Source organism: Ursus maritimus, unplaced genomic scaffold (assembly GCF_017311325.1).
Source record: "Ursus maritimus isolate PB19 unplaced genomic scaffold, ASM1731132v1 scaffold_27, whole genome shotgun sequence".
NCBI lineage: Eukaryota > Metazoa > Chordata > Mammalia > Carnivora > Ursidae > Ursus > Ursus maritimus.
Window position 1 is genome coordinate 37,620,179 of NW_024425230.1, and position 14,940 is coordinate 37,635,118.

Genomic DNA, 14,940 nt, shown 5'->3' on the forward strand with positions numbered 1-14,940 from the left:
CTGCCTTTGTGGTGAAGGAGACCCTGCCTGGCTTGGACACCTCTAGGCTTTGCCAGAGCCTGTGGTACTGGGCTTTTCTGCAGGAGGACTTCTCCATTCTCACATTCACCCCCAGACTCTTGGTCCCTCCTCACAGCCTTAGCGGGGAGGTGGCCAGGAGGCCAAGAGTCTCCATCTACTTGCCTCTCTTAGGCTCCCCTTTCCCAGCCAAACCCTCAGCGCTCCCATGTCTTTCTCTGCTCTCAGATCTCCTGGGCTCAGCCAGGTGGGCCAAGCTGGGCAGGTTCCTGGGCGGGCTGTGAGCTGCCCCAAGCAGGCACCATGCCTTCTCTGACCCGGGCCCTGCTGCCCCCTGCTGGAACGGGGCAGACGCTCTTGCTGCAGGCTCTGGTGTATGACGCCATAAAGGTCAGTGCCCTGGGAGGGACGGGGAGGAAAGGAGAGAAGGGGCTCTGTGCTTGTGAAGAGCAAGTAGTGACTTTTCTGGTGACCCCCGACGGTAACTTCCATGGGGATGGAAGTCTAGCTAGGAGGCTCCTGGAGCCTCTAAAGATGGGTGGGTGGAGGGTAGGCCGTTTGCGAGAATCTGTGTCTCCTCTGGATTGGAGACACCGCTCCTCTCCTGATGCCTAAGTGGGCCCCAGCAGTATTACCATGGATCTGCGGGTGAGCCTGGGCTGAGGGCATCTGCCTTTCCTCCTATGCACTGAGGCTCTGACTAAATCTGGTACTTTTCCAACTCTGGGCAAGGGCAAATGGGTAGTATGCCCTTTTCCCTGCCTTCGCATGGGCCTGATCTCATCTCTTGTATGACAGTCACTGCGCTCTGGGGCTTGGGGGAGTGCGTCAGTCCTTTTCTGCCCCAAGTATGTTGGTCATTCTTTTTCTTTCCTTTTAAGATTTATTTATTTATTTATTTTAGAGAGAGAGAAAGAGAGAGAGTGAATGGAGAGGGGAGGCAGAGGGAGAGAATCTTTAAGCAGACTCCCCGCTGAGCACAGAGCCAAAAGCCAGCCCAGTCCCCGGACCCATGACCTGAGCCAAAACCAAGAGTGGGATGCTTGACCAACTGAGCCACCCAGGCGCCCCTGTTGGTCATTCTTCTGATGGTCACTCTCAGCGATGGTCACCTTGTCTTTATGTTCTCTGCTCTGACCAGGGCAATGGCAGGAAGAAGCCGCCCCCGGCCTGCAGGAATCAGGTGGAGGCTGAAGTCATTGTCCACTCTGACTTTAGTGCATCCAAAGGGAACCCTGACCTCCACCTCCAAGACCTGGAACCTGAAGATCCCCTGCCTCCGGAGGCTCCTGACCTCACGTCGGGAGTCGTGGATCTAGGGCAGGGGGCAGACTGGCTGGACAGGGAGCTGGGAGGGTGTGAGCAGGCAACCACTGGGCCAGACAGACTCACCTGCCTGCCAGAGGCGGCCGGCGCTTCTTATCCATACCCCGAGCTCCAGCCCAGTGAGGCTCTGGAGGAGGCCCCCGGGAGCAGCTGCCAGCCAAAGGCCCCCTGCCCTCTAGGAACCAGCCCAGGCCTGCCCAGAGCCCCGGTCCCCTCCTCTGCCTAGCTCCCCTAGAGGGTGCAGTTTGGGGCAGGCTAGTATGGATCATGGGACGTGGCACGTGTGGCTGAGTATGTACGCCCGTGTACCTGCCGTTCCGGAAAATCGTCACGCCGTCTGGAGCCTGCCTGGCTGCTGTGGCTGTGGGGAGAGGCAGGAATGGAGTAGCCACTCCCCCCGCGCTCTGTGGCACATGTCCTGTGGGAGGGCCCTGGGGGCCGGCTGTACTTGATGTATGCGTGTGCTGGCTGGTGGGCTTCGAGCCCCTGGCCAGGTAGCGGTCACTGTGGCCTAATTGATCCTCCAGGTCAGGACAGTGCCCCAGAGTGGTCAGCCCCCAGCCCTGGGGGCCCCCCACCTCTGTCACCCAGCCGTTTATTACGCACTCTGAGAGTGTCTGCAATGCCCTGTCTGACAAAGACAGCCCCGGCCCAGTTTCCGGTCTGGCTGGGCTGAGCGCAGTAGGCTCTGAATGCCTGGCATCTTCGTCGCATCACTACCCGTTGCCCGCATCCCTGTTGCCCAGGCTGAGAGGGTGACTCTGGCTCCCCTCAGAGCAACTCTGCAGTTCCTTTTGTCGTTTGGGAAGTGCCTGGTTTTGGAAATCCGCTTGCCCTGGCTCTCCTGTCCTCCCTTCTCCTCTGCTGCTCTAGGGCTCTGTCTCCGGTCAGCCCTGCTCCCAGTCCTGCTGCCCTCCTCTTCCTCCCACATACTCCTTCCTTTCTCCTCCTCCGTTTCTCTGTCTCCTGTCTGTCTCTGCTGTCTCCCACATCTCTCCCGGACCACATCACGTGGTTCACCTGCCTGGGTTCAATCTCCGCCTCCTTCCCTAACAACATGACTACCTCATGTCTGCTTTGAGGCCATAGCGTGACTTCTGTGTCCGCCATTCGCTTCCCGGGCCATCCTCCTGCCCCTCTTCTCTGTGCCGCCATATACCCCCTCCCCAGGCAGACTGCCCGCTCCCAGTGTGGGTTTGGAGAAAATCGTCCAGTTTCCCTTGCATCTTTCTCCCTGGGGTTGAGATAGGAGGATTCTCCTTGGAGTTGGGGGATCCATGTCACAGAGGGGGACTTCTAAGACAGGGAAAGGGGGGAAGTGACCCCCTCCCTTTGAGGCAGGGAGGTAAGGTTCCTGGATGGAGGGGTTTGGGACCTTCCTTCCCAGCTGAAGCCAAAATGGGGGGAGAAGGAGAGTGGGGATTAGGGGCACCACTGCCCAGCATCTTCCCTCCCACTTTCTGCCCCTGGAACAGGAGCTGATGGATGGGGGTGAGAGGAATTTCCCCCTCTGGGGGCTGGCACTGAGGCCTTTGCACAGGACAAGGGTAATTGGCTCATTTCATTTTGTTGTTGTTGTTGTTTTCTTTAAATTCAATCGTAAAGTCATTTTCTGTTGACCTGTCACACAGGGACAAGCTGGACTTCTATCTCCTGTGTAGAGAAGACAAGGTCATTTGTTTGATTTTGCGCCCCAGCCTCTCCTTGGAGCATAGGATGTGGGGGCTTTTCTCCCTAAATGCATCTTTTTAACTGATTGGCACATCAAGGGTTAACTCCGGCTTCTGGGCCAAATTAGAAATAACCAGTCTATCTTTCCTTCTTTTTTTTTAATGGTGACACGTCTCTCAAGCAGAGTTGCAGCGCCCTCAGACCCTTCAGCATCTGTGTTTATTACACTCGGGTGTCACTCCGACTGACATCGGCACCTACATTTCCTTCCCCTCCCCTGCTTCAGCCAGCCTGTGAGAGCGCCGCAGATAATTCATGCTGGTCTGTAGCTCGTTGAAGACGGAATTGTCACTTGTACTCTTTCTGTGGCATCCAGCGTCACCGTGGCCGACGCCACTGTATGTGTTTCGCCATTGCTCTGAAGGTCAAAAGCCTCGTTTTATTTTGCTGGTTTGATTTTTTTTTTTTCCAAAAGGAAAAAAAAAACACTGCCCTGAATCAAATGGCTGTTTTAACAGTAGGCTCTTAGCATTACACCACATAGTCATTTTTCATGTTCTTGTTTAACAGGCACTGAGGTTCTGGTTTAAATTAAATAGCTGCAAATGAGACAATTTATAACCCATTAGGTTGGGTGGAAAATTGTTTCTCAAAAGCAAATAAGTAATAAATCTGGTATCTGCCTATAACTCACAGTTGATAAGAAAGTGGCCATTACTCACTAGCATTATATATGATTTGGGCTCTGGGTAATTTGGAAGTGTTAGGTTTGTGTCTTTGTAGCAGTATTTTTATTAGAAAAGAGTCTATTGGCCTTTTACAGGGTATTAATCCCTTTGTCACCTACCATCGATGCCTTACGTTTTTTGAGTCTCATTTAGAAACCTTCCTTTTCTTGATGCATGACAAGTGTAATCGGTACCTGCTCATTTATTTGTCTGTATTTAGTTTACGCCATATTATTTAATTCTTTTTCCAGCCTTTTTTTCCCCCTCCTCACAACTATGATATTCTTTAGTGTTAAGCCAAGGCATTGATCATGTATCTGTCCCTATAATGAATTAATAAACTATTTTCCAAAAACGTGGAATGACTAGAATTTCCTCAGTCCTTCTGCCCTAGAGAATGTATTTCCTGCCAGGATGGGAAATGCTGGGGTTTTGAGGGTGGAGAGCAGGTAGTCATGGGAAAAAACCGGACCATCCTTCTCCCTCAGTAGGGACTTAGGAAAAGGACTTAAACTTAGGAAAGATGCTTTCTTTGACGGCACTCTTTTAGGCTTTCTGGGGATCTCTGGGCACACTTTTTTTTTTTTTTTTAACTTCCTTGGGTGCAAGGGAGGCGTGAACGAGCAACTCCAGATATCTGGGCTTAACAACTATTCTTCTGTATAATTCTGGTCTCCAGACTTGCTCCTTGGCTGCATACTCACTCATACGGGCAGTGTGCCTACGAGCTTAGAGACCCGCGCGTGCATGCTCACCTTCACAAACACCCTCGGATCCATTAACTCAAACACGGGCACGCAGCCACACGCAAAACTCCGCTCCCACACCTCGCATGCATCTCAGGACGGTGGCTGGCAGATGCTCTGCTAAGATCTTTACAGCCTGGTTGGTGCATGCTTTTCTACTGACGGAATCAAGAGCCAGAGGCTGCCTTGGCCGGGACCACCCCTAAAGTGGCTGATGGGCCAGACCCGTGTTAATTGACAGATCATAGGGAGAGATACTGCACATTTTGTATGCAGCAGAATAGCCATTATTTGCATATCACTCTCAGACCAAGGGTTGTGATAAAGAAGAATTAAACACTTGTCAAAATGAATTTAAAATGACAGCAACTCAGGACACCAATTTGACCTCTGTGAGTCTAGGACAAGCCAAGAAGGGGCTGTTGAGAATTCAAGCCCAGCAGGAGGGAGGTCCAGGACTTTGGGCCCAGGCAGCCCCCCTCTTCCCTCCCTCTACTGTGGCCAGTGGAGGACCATCATTCCTGCCCTTCCTCACAATGAAATCTGTTTGGGGTTTGGGTGTGTCCCCTGACCTTGAATTTCTCCACTGCCTCCCATTGCTCACTCATATGCCTCAAGTCCTGCCTCCCAGACTCATCTGCCAGTCGCTACTGCAGAGTGAGGAGTCCCTGGGCTGCGCAAACCCCATCATTAGTAAACTTATCCGATCTCTGGAGGCCTGCACTTTTTCACTCATCGGCACCAAAGTTAGGTTTATGTATGGTTCCTGATTCCAAGATTCCAGAGTTGGTATCAATAGAGAGACCTAGTCTCATCCCAGTCCAATGTGAGAGGAAGAAATAGCTGAGTGAGGCAAAGACTACCGTCTTTAAATCCCCTGCTCCTAGAACTTAGCAGATGGACTGGCTCATCATGCTGGACTCAACAGAAGACCATTTAATCATGAGTGGCCAAGATTCAAGACCTCTGAGGGTTAAAATGGGTATGTAGCTCCCAGGAGGTAATACATGTCTATTTTCCCTAAAATTCGGGTGCTCCTTGCTCATGTGTTCTCTGACATGAAACATGGAGAGTCTTCTTTGTGACATAGAAATGTTATTGAGAGTTTTGACTTTCAGTTTGCTTTTCCAGTTACCAGGTCATTTGTTAGGACCCTTGTCCTTTAAATATCCGTAGCGGTGAGCAGGAGAGATCGGATTATCTTTATCTTTCAGATGAGCTCAGAGAGTGACTGCCCTGGTTGGCTGGGCTAGACAGCAGGCAGAACTGGAGTCGGAACCCAGGTTACTTTTGCGTTCTCATTGTCCCTGTTGCATCTGCTATCCCAGGGCCCTGGGGGAAGCTGCCTTCCTACCCCTTCTACCTCCGGTCCACCCGAGCGCCAGAACTCTGCAGTGCAGAGAGTCCAGTCTTGTAGCTAAACGTCCCAGCCCTTGGGTGGCAGGACCACAAACCATGGAAAACCGAACCTTTGACAAGTTTGTGCAGCTTTTAGGGGATTATTTCGAAAATACACACTTGGACATGGTGGAGGAGGGTGCAGCAGAAAGAGTGGGGGTCAGAGCAGACCCCACGGCTTTGCGTGTTTCTCCGCAGCCCGGACCCACTTGACAGTCTGCTGGGTCTTCACTTCCCCAGCCCCCCAAGTCCGGGCCTGGCCCGCGGGCAGGGGGTACAGGGCAGCAGCCCGGGACGGCGCCGGCCGCTCCAGCCACAGTTCAAAGCGCAGGGGGCGCGTCCGCCGCGCAGCCGGGAATGTCCGGCCGCTTAAAGCGCTCGCCGGCTCTTTTGTTCCCCAGACCCGGCCTCCGGGGAGAGGGGCTGGGGGAGGGGACCGGGAGGGGAGGGAAGGGGGGCGGCGGGCGGAGGGAGGAGGGCGGGGCGGGCGCGGGCGGTGCGAGTGCGGAGCGCGCACCCCGGGCGAGGCTGACAGATCGCCGGGGTGGGTGCAAGATGGCGCAAGCGGCGCTCCCCCTGCGCCCCCGGCGCTCCTAGGCAGGCATGTGGCCCCAGCCCGCCGCCGCCCGGGCTCGGCCCCGGCCGGAGCCCCGGCCCCGGCCCCGGCGCCGGCCCCGCGGGACGCTGTGAGCCGCCAGAGGCCCCGGAGCCGCGCGTCGCCGAGCCGAGTGGACCGAGACCCCATGGCTGCTCCGCGCGCCGCGCCGCGCCGGCTCCTGCTGCCGCTGCTGCTGCCGCTGCTGCTGCCCGTGCCGAGCGACGGTGAGCGCCCCGGGCCGCAGCGGACGGAGCTCCGGGAAGGGCGAGAAGGGAGTAGGCGGGCGCGAGGGGGCGGACCTGGGGAGAGCGGCGCGGACCTGCGGGCGGACCCGGGGCGGGAGGGACTTGTCCGAGAAGGGGAGCCGAGCGGGACGGGGCGGAGCCCGGGGAGAGGCCCCCGAGGCCGGCGGCCGGGCCGGCAGGGGGATGCTGAGGACGCGCGCGGCCCCCGAGGAGAGACTTCGGCTCAGTGCGCTGAGGCTCCAGGACTCGGGCAGGACGCAAGCCCGGACCGAGGAGCACAGAGCGCGGCAAAGCAGGAGCTAGGCGGGCGGGCGGGAGTTGGGGAGAGGGGGAAACGAGCCGGGGGCACCTCAGGGCTGAGTCCCGTCCGAGGGGGCGGGCGGGGGTGCGCGGAGCCCGGCGGTGGGCCAGAGAAGCCCGAGGCGGCCGAGACCGAACGCAGCCGACCGAGGGCCGGAGGCGGGTCCGAGGGGGCACGTCCCGGGTCTGGAGCTGGGGCTGGCACCGGGAGTGCGCGGCGGAGACCGAGGAAGAGGAGGAGGCAGAGTCCCGCGGGCCGCGCGGAGGGAGGCGGAGACCCGAGAGAGACCGCGCGAGCTGGGGAAGGGGAAGAGAAGCCGACCGAGAGGGAGCGAGCGGCGGGGACGCTCACGTGCCTGCCGGTCCCCGGAGGGTGCGCCGGCAGAGCGCCCCTGGCCCCAGGCTTGGGGGCCTGCCCGCGTTGCTGCCCAGGGCTCCGTCACCGCCACCCTGTTCCCTCAGGGGCTGTAATGGGCCCATCTCACGGGAGAGGAGCGCACATCTAGGCCCTTCCCCTCCCACCCCAGGTTCTCAGCAGACACTCGTCTAGGCGGTATTCTCTCCTCTCAGCTCCGGAGGAGCAGAATATCGCGTCCGCATCTAGGAGAAACTTTATCCTTCGACTGCTCTACCGGGGTTGGGTTGGGGGCTGAAACAGTTGAAACGCAGGGCAGGGGAAGGGTGGGTAGGGGTTTGAAAGGTTGTGACCCTCAAATGTCCTAAAATATTACATATCCCTGTGCCTGGGGGAATCGTCCGTAACCCCAGTCCCCCTCCGCCTTTCTCCCCACCCACTTTCCATCTCCCCCAACCAGGGAGGGCGCTGGTCTATTGGGGGAGGGGCCAGCTCCAGGATCGCTAGTTCCCTGGAAATGTGACGAGGGGTCTGTGGCTGCCCTTTCAGACCAGGTGGGTTCATTCCTCCCAGAGTGAAGTTGTAACTGGTCTGGTAAGTTGCTCGCTGGAGAAGTTGGGGACTTGGCATCACGCCTGGGATTGGAGCGCTTGTCCTTCCTGTCGGGCTTCTCCTGACTGCCGATCACCTTCTTCCCTCTCTCTTCCTTCCCTTTCTCTTCTTCCAGCTCGGTTTTGTTCTACAGGAGCGGTGAGGTCGCTGGGGGTAAGGATTCTAGAAACCTGGCTCTTCCTGGATTTTGGGAAAGCTGAGTTGTCGCTTGGTACCCCTCAATTCTCCTTATGTCAAAGGCAAACCAATCAGCACAAACCAAAACCCAGAGCATCTTAGGGGAGAGGCAGTAGGGCTGGCCCACAGCCTAGCCTGTACCTGCTACTGGGCCCACACATCCTGCTCCCTGCCAGGCATCAGACGAGCTCTCAGATGGTTTTGCCAGCAAAAATAAGCAATGATTTCTTACTAATTCACTTTATCTTTGTTTTCATGGTCACTCTGAGTCTGTTCATCTTGTTCAACAACTCTATGACACAAGCTACGTTATGTTCCTGATTTAAACACCCAAGGACTGGGAAGCTAGGACAGGTTAAACACTTTGCCTAAGGTCACACCCTGGAAGTCTGTGAAGCTTCGGTGTTTAGTCAGAGTGATCACAGAAGTGGCAGCTGCTGTGTTAGAATCAGTCTTACTTTTGGATCTCAGATTTGTAACTATTAATTGTGACACCCTGGACACGTTGCTTCATTATCTCTGGGCTTCAGTTCCCTTATCTGTAAAAAGAGGAAATGGTACAAATAATCTCTCTCTCTGAGATGGTCTGCTGGTGGAGAACGATACTGCATAAGACAGCACTTTGTAATGCATAAAGTTCTATATATAATAGAGATTTCTATTAACATTACTGAAAGACGGGCTGGGTGCACAGATCCAGGGAACTTGGGACGCCTGTGTATGGAGTTCTTCCTGTCTGTTCAATCCACACTAACCTCTTCTTTTCCTTCCATCTCCCCTGCCCGATAGGTCTTGGCCACTCTGCCGAACTGGCATTTGCTATGGAGCCAAGTGATGATGTCGCAGTCCCTGGGCAGCCTATAGTGCTGGGCTGCAGGGTGGAGGGGACCCCTCCAGTGAGAATCACCTGGAGGAAAAATGGGGTGGAGCTGCTGGAGAGCACCCACTCCACCTTGCTGGCCAATGGGTCCCTTATGATCCATCACTTCCGGCTGGATCGGGGAGGCAGCCCCTCTGATGAGGGAGACTATGAGTGCGTGGCTCAGAACCGCTTTGGGCTGGTGGTCAGCCGGAAGGCTCGAATCCAGGCTGCAAGTAAGTGGACACCCCTTACTGTTTTTTTCCCAGGCTGGGGATCCAGGTCAGCCCAGGGGTTGGGGGCAGGGGAAGCAGTTCCCTCTTCTGCAGTCTTCTGGAGGACTCATTTCTCAGCATGGGTCATTGAGAAGTACATAGTAGTCATTTGGGGTGGTGGAATTATAGCCTGTGCTCATTGAATTGATTGGAATGTGATTCGACGAGAATATAGCCACACACGGCTGGGGGGAGAGGGAGAGAGAAAGAGGGCCAGCTCTATCAACTCTTGGGTCAGCATGTGTTAGCTTCCACGTGGCTGTACACTGTGGTCGTCCCAGTCCATTGAGCAGGATTCTTGTGTCTCAAGAAACAGCTGTCATGCTTTATGGGTGATTTAAGAGAATGTTGAAGTGTAATTTGGCTACATGCAATTTTAAATTGTGTGCTGACTTTCGAATCTTTTGGGTAGGATAATGATATTCTGAAGCTCGTCAACAATTCGTTTTACAAAAAACATTGTAGTTGAATTTCAAGGTTATCACAACGATGACATTACTCCCACTCACCTTCATGCTAATGTGACTTTTAAAACAAATTTTCAGCTTTATTGAGGTATAATTGACAATAAAATTGCAAGTGTTTAAAGTGTACCTTGTGGTGACTTGATAGCTGATGTGTTCTGCATGGGAGAGGAAGGGCCAGGCAGGGTGTTCGGTGCTAGAACAGTGCTTTGCTCACACTGATGGACCGCCAGTTGTTGTGATGAGATGATGGCTGCGTTCTGCTGCCCTGTCCTGCAAAAATTCTGTTTGTTCTCTAATTTGTGGTGTGTAAACCCGAATTCTCTGTGAATCTTGAAGGTGGCAGGCTGGCGGGGGGGCGGGGTGTGTGTCATGCTTGCGAACCGTTGCTCTTGAGAGAAGGCAAAAGTTTTAGCAAGTGGTAAGTGTTCTCTACCCCACAACTTCATACTTCTGGGGGAGTGTCCCTTAAAGACACTGCTTAAAGAGGCCACACCTTAAAGGTGTTGGTAATAATTCTATTTTTTAAAGATTTTATTTATTTATTTATTTGAGAGAGAGAGCACAAGCAGGGATGGGAGGTGGGCAGAGGCAGAGGGAGAAGCAGGCTCCCCACTGGGCAGGGAGGTGACCTGGGGCTCGATCCCAGGACTCCAAGATCATGACCCAAACCGAAGGCAGCTGCCTAACCGACTGAGCCACCCAGCTGCCCGATGTAATTCCAGCTAACACTTACCAAGCCCTTGCTGTGTGCTGGGTCCCCTGCCTCAGTGTTCTGCATGAATGATTTCATTCAGTCATCACAGTGGCCCAGGCAAATAGGCAGTCTTTGCCCCCCCCCTTTGACAGATGAGGAAACTAAGACTTAGAGGGATCCCATGACACTGCGGTAGGCAGAGGAGCCGGACTGCAGTCTAGCAGCCGGAACCCTACCCCTCCTGCTTAACTCCTATGGCATGTCGCCACTTCCCCAGCTGATGGCCGGCGAGTTTCTTCCTGGCTCTGAGGGCATTTGCACAGTCGCTCAGAATGGCTGGTGAGTGATGAATCGTTCTGAGGCAGGAGCCCTCTCAACTGAGTTTAAGATGCCCCTTTGTTCTAAAGACGGCTGATTCAGGCCCCCATATGGAGCTCTCTGGGAGGCAGCCCTGGACCTGGAGACCGAATAACTTCTGGCTCAGCGACCCCTCACCCCCAGCCCTTGGTGGTGCCGGGAAGGCTGGTGCAGCCTCTGAGCAGATGGCCGGGTGTGAGGAAGAGAAGCGTGGACGTGGACGCAGGGTGGGGCCCCCAGGAAGATTTGCCGCGGACAGAAATGAGATTTCTCAGGGAGAGGACCCCCACACTCTCCCCAGCTTGTGTCAACACTGGCCCCCGCATCGCCAGCCTAGAATTCTGGGAGATAAATCCCAGGTGTTTATATATAGCTAATTGTAAATGTGCTTTTCTATAAATGGTAATACCTTCAAGATGTTTGGTTTCCTTAAACTCCTACATTATAAGAAATTCAGCTGTGGGCTCTGGCTGGGGGAAGGGGGCCAGTGGGTGAGGTCAGCCTGGTTAATCCTTTGGGGTCCTGGGGACAGCTGGGGGGTTGCCTCTAAACACCACAGTCTGCTGTGGCCTCTCTCTCCCCTGCAAGGCTTGTGACCCCATGGGGAAATGCTTGGATACCAAGCAACCGGGTGGCTGGATCTCCTTTTCTCACTTCACAAGCCGATGTCCCTAGAAACCTCCAAAGCTGATTAGCCGCCCGAGTTTTCTCCTTTGGTAACAACTCCCTGCCCGTGTGCCCACAGGCACCGCAGGTGTTGTGTGACATGGGAGGGTGCCGTGCTGAAAGGTGCGAGGAGTCCTCCGGAGCCCCTGCTTCTCCTGCCTGCTCCCTGGGGGCTGACAGGGAAGTGGCATGCTAAGCACCGCTCACAGACACGCGGTCCACCCAGTGGACTCGCCAGTGGGGCACACGGGGGTCCGGGTCTGTGGGGGCAGTCCTGCTGGGGCATCTGAGCTCTGGGCCAGAGGCGACAGCTAGGAACGCCCCCTCTTCCATCCCAGTGGTCTCAGATGCTGTCATTGAAAGATGGCCTGACCAGGTTGGGCTACAATGCTGGCTGATTCCTTGGGGGCTTCGGTTCCCAATATCTCCTTTTTAGGACAGAGTGGCTCAGGGTCCTAAGAGTATTCATGCTTCTAGCACGTCTGGTTTCTCTGCCCTGCAGTCCTATGTGCTTATAGTTTGGAGGCTGCAAACTGAGACACTTGTTAATAATGAGACAGAGCCTGGACAAGTTAACCTCTCTGTGGGCCAGTTTCCTCACCTGTGAAATGCTCATATACTCCTACCGTTGTGGGCTGGTTGTAAGGCCTGACACACCCCACGATTCGCCTAGTACACAGGAGGCACGTGGGAGCCAATACTTCATTCTTCATTTAAGGGTGATTTTACTGACATTGCCAGCAAAAGCAAACTGCCTGACTCCGTTCCAGCCCCCAGCTTTCTCCCTCACTGGGATTCGGTGAGAAGTACACCAGGGAAATCTACCAGGGAGTGGAATTATTGGAGCCAGAGAGCAACTTGTTCTGTTTTAACTCCTTCCTGGGAGGGCCTGGGGATTCTGCCAAGCCTCAGAGTATGGGCTGAAGCTGGGTTGGCCTGTGAGACCCTCTGCCATCTCTCTGGAGGGCTCCGCGGGGGGTATGTGCATCACCTGACCTGGTGGGAACAGGTGCATTGACTCATCCCTGCTAAAGTCTGTGCACCTGGATGACCCCAAAGAGGAAGGGCTTGATCTCAGGACCCTGAGAGCATGACCTGAGCCCAAACCAAGAGTCGGGTGCTCAACCCACTGCACCGCCCTGGCGCCCCTGAGAGAGAGAATCCTAAGTGAGCTCCGCACTGGGCTCAGTCCCACCACCCTGAGATCATGACCTGAGCTGAAGTCAAGAGTGGGACGTTTAACCGAATGACCCACCCCAGGCGCCCCAAAACTGAAATCTTAAAAAAAAAAAAAAAGATGGGTTAGATACAAGGAGGGGGGATGATTGGGGGGCCCACCCCTAGCTCCCCTCTGGCAGACGCCCTCAGCCCCTGCCCTTCACTTCCTGGTCTCAGGCCCCTTGGAGAATCAGAGCAAAGATATATGTCATCTGGAACAGGACTTCTCCAATTCTACTGTGCCCGTGCAGTACCTGGGGAGCCTGATAAAATTCATATTTTGGGTCAGCAGGTCTAGGCCAAGGCCTGGGGGTCTGCGTGTCTCACCGGAGCCCAGGCGACGCCGACGGCTGCTGCTGGCCCACAGGGGCTAGGGCAGAGCCCACCCCCAGCCCACGATGGCTGGCGTGGGGGTCTGCGGGCGGCACGGTGAGGTCGGTAGAATGTGGGTTGGAGCCCCAGCCCTGCCGCTCACCGGTGAGTTCCTAACCGTCCTGAGCCTTTGGGCCCTCAACTGAAAAACAGCCATAACTCCGTCAGCCGGTCGGGGCTGTTGGCGGATGAAATGAACTGATTGGGTGTAAAACCTGGCACGGGGGCTTGGCCTCTAGAAAATGGTCGTTAAGTAGTGGTGTCAGGCCTAGGTACTGGCCCCTCATTCAGGGCGGGGTTCAGTCTGTCTAGATGGTGGCCAGGTTCTCAAGGAGCCGGGATGCCTCCTTCCCCGCGTGGGGCTGTCCTGGCCGGGCGGGCCCCGCGGCGGCTGTGAGGGTGGACTGCAGAAGCAAATATGCCCCCCTCGATGGACTGGGGCAAGTCGCTTACCCTTTTGGGGTCTTTATTTTATATATATAATATTTTTTTAATCTTTTTAAGTTCCAATGCAAGTTGTTTACACATCACTTATTTTTTTAAAGTTTACTTATTTTTTAGTAATCTCTACCCCCAACGTGGGGCTCAAACTCATCACCCCCAGATCAAGGGTTGCATGCTCTACTGACTGAGCAAGCCAGGCGCCCCTTAACCTCTCAGAGTCTTCAAAATGCAGGAAATAGTACTTACCAACAAAGAACGTTGTAAGGATTACCTGTGATAGTCTGGGTAAAGAATTTAGCACAGTGCAGGGCACCTAGGAAGGGTTCCTTGAATATTAGCATTATTCTTCTGAGAAAGGCGAAGTGCTGAGCTCCTCTTGTGGCTATTCCAGGAAGACCCGCCGTGAACCCAGACTCCTAGAAAGAGGCTGGGGGTGTGGCAAGAGGGAGTCTCCTGCTGCCTCCACCGACTTCTCAGGCCCTCAGATACCCACTTCTAAAGTCCAATTCATTCTCAACCCGTCGGAGGGAAAGCGGTTTAACCAGCTACTCTGGAACCCGCTTTCAGCAGTAAGATCCGTGGTTGTGTGTCTCTGCGATCAGGGTCTGGACACAGATCTGAGGAACCAGGTCGGAGGTGGGTGGCAGGGAACCGTGGGCTGGAGCTAATGGGGAGAACAGTTTGTGTGGGGGGGTTCAGTGTCTTGAGGGGACCCCGGAGTGTAGGGTAGGGCAGTGGGCTGTGGAGGGAAGTGGTTCCTGGCGCAGTGGCTGGGAACCCCAGAGGCCTATGTCACCTGGAGGTTGGACCCTCAGGCCTGGCATATGGAGCCCAAGCTTTTCTCTCCTCCTTGAGGGGCAGCTCAGCTGCGGTGGCCCTGAGGAAGCCTCCCCACTGCCTCTCAGACTCACATATCTGCCTCCGGAGTAGAGCAGGAAGCAGGTGTCACCGCGGACGTGTCACCGGTGTGAGGAGCGGCTGGCAGTGCGGAGACCGGCTCTCCTCGCTGGCAGCTCACCTGTGCATAACCCAGCGTCGGGCAAACGCGTGAGGGTCAGGCCCTTTTCACCTGCCGGTCCATACCCCACGCTGGCGCTCCTCTGACACTCCTGAGCAGCTGACAGGTGTGACGGAAGGGCCCCTCGCCGGACACCGGGGGTCCTGTGTGGCTCTGGGCCAGTCTCTCACGCTCTCTGGGGTTTGCGTTCCTCGTTGTGAGAGCCGTGCTTGGACTCGGGCCCTCTCTGCCCTAAGGTGTGAAGGCTTGCTTGCCATCCAGCGTTCCTTGGGACGCGCTTGCCTTTGCGGGCCTTTTCCCGGTCTCTTCTTGCCCCTGTTTGTCCCTTAGCCGGTACCTCCCCGAAGACCACTTAGCTTACAGCAATTTCTTCTCCCCTGTAAGGCGGGGAGTGTT

General features: G+C 55.3%; 2 protein-coding genes across 2 annotated transcripts in view; both read left to right on the forward strand.

The window, feature by feature from the left end:
* Positions 1–3,292, forward strand: part of IGDCC4 (immunoglobulin superfamily DCC subclass member 4) — a 31,623-nt gene extending 28,331 nt beyond the window's left edge. Inside the window, exons 21-22 of the mRNA XM_040642638.1 lie at positions 247–408; positions 1,160–3,292. Of these exons, the coding sequence (XP_040498572.1) occupies positions 247–408; positions 1,160–1,570 (573 nt within the window). The 3' untranslated portion in view covers positions 1,571–3,292. The remainder of the gene's footprint in view (positions 1–246; positions 409–1,159) is intronic.
* A 2,652-nt stretch (positions 3,293–5,944) lies between these two features.
* Positions 5,945–14,940, forward strand: part of IGDCC3 (immunoglobulin superfamily DCC subclass member 3) — a 40,717-nt gene continuing 31,721 nt past the window's right edge. The window contains exons 1-3 of the mRNA XM_040642639.1: positions 5,945–6,026; positions 6,485–6,709; positions 8,964–9,269. Coding sequence (XP_040498573.1) covers positions 5,945–6,026; positions 6,485–6,709; positions 8,964–9,269 — 613 coding nt within the window. The remainder of the gene's footprint in view (positions 6,027–6,484; positions 6,710–8,963; positions 9,270–14,940) is intronic.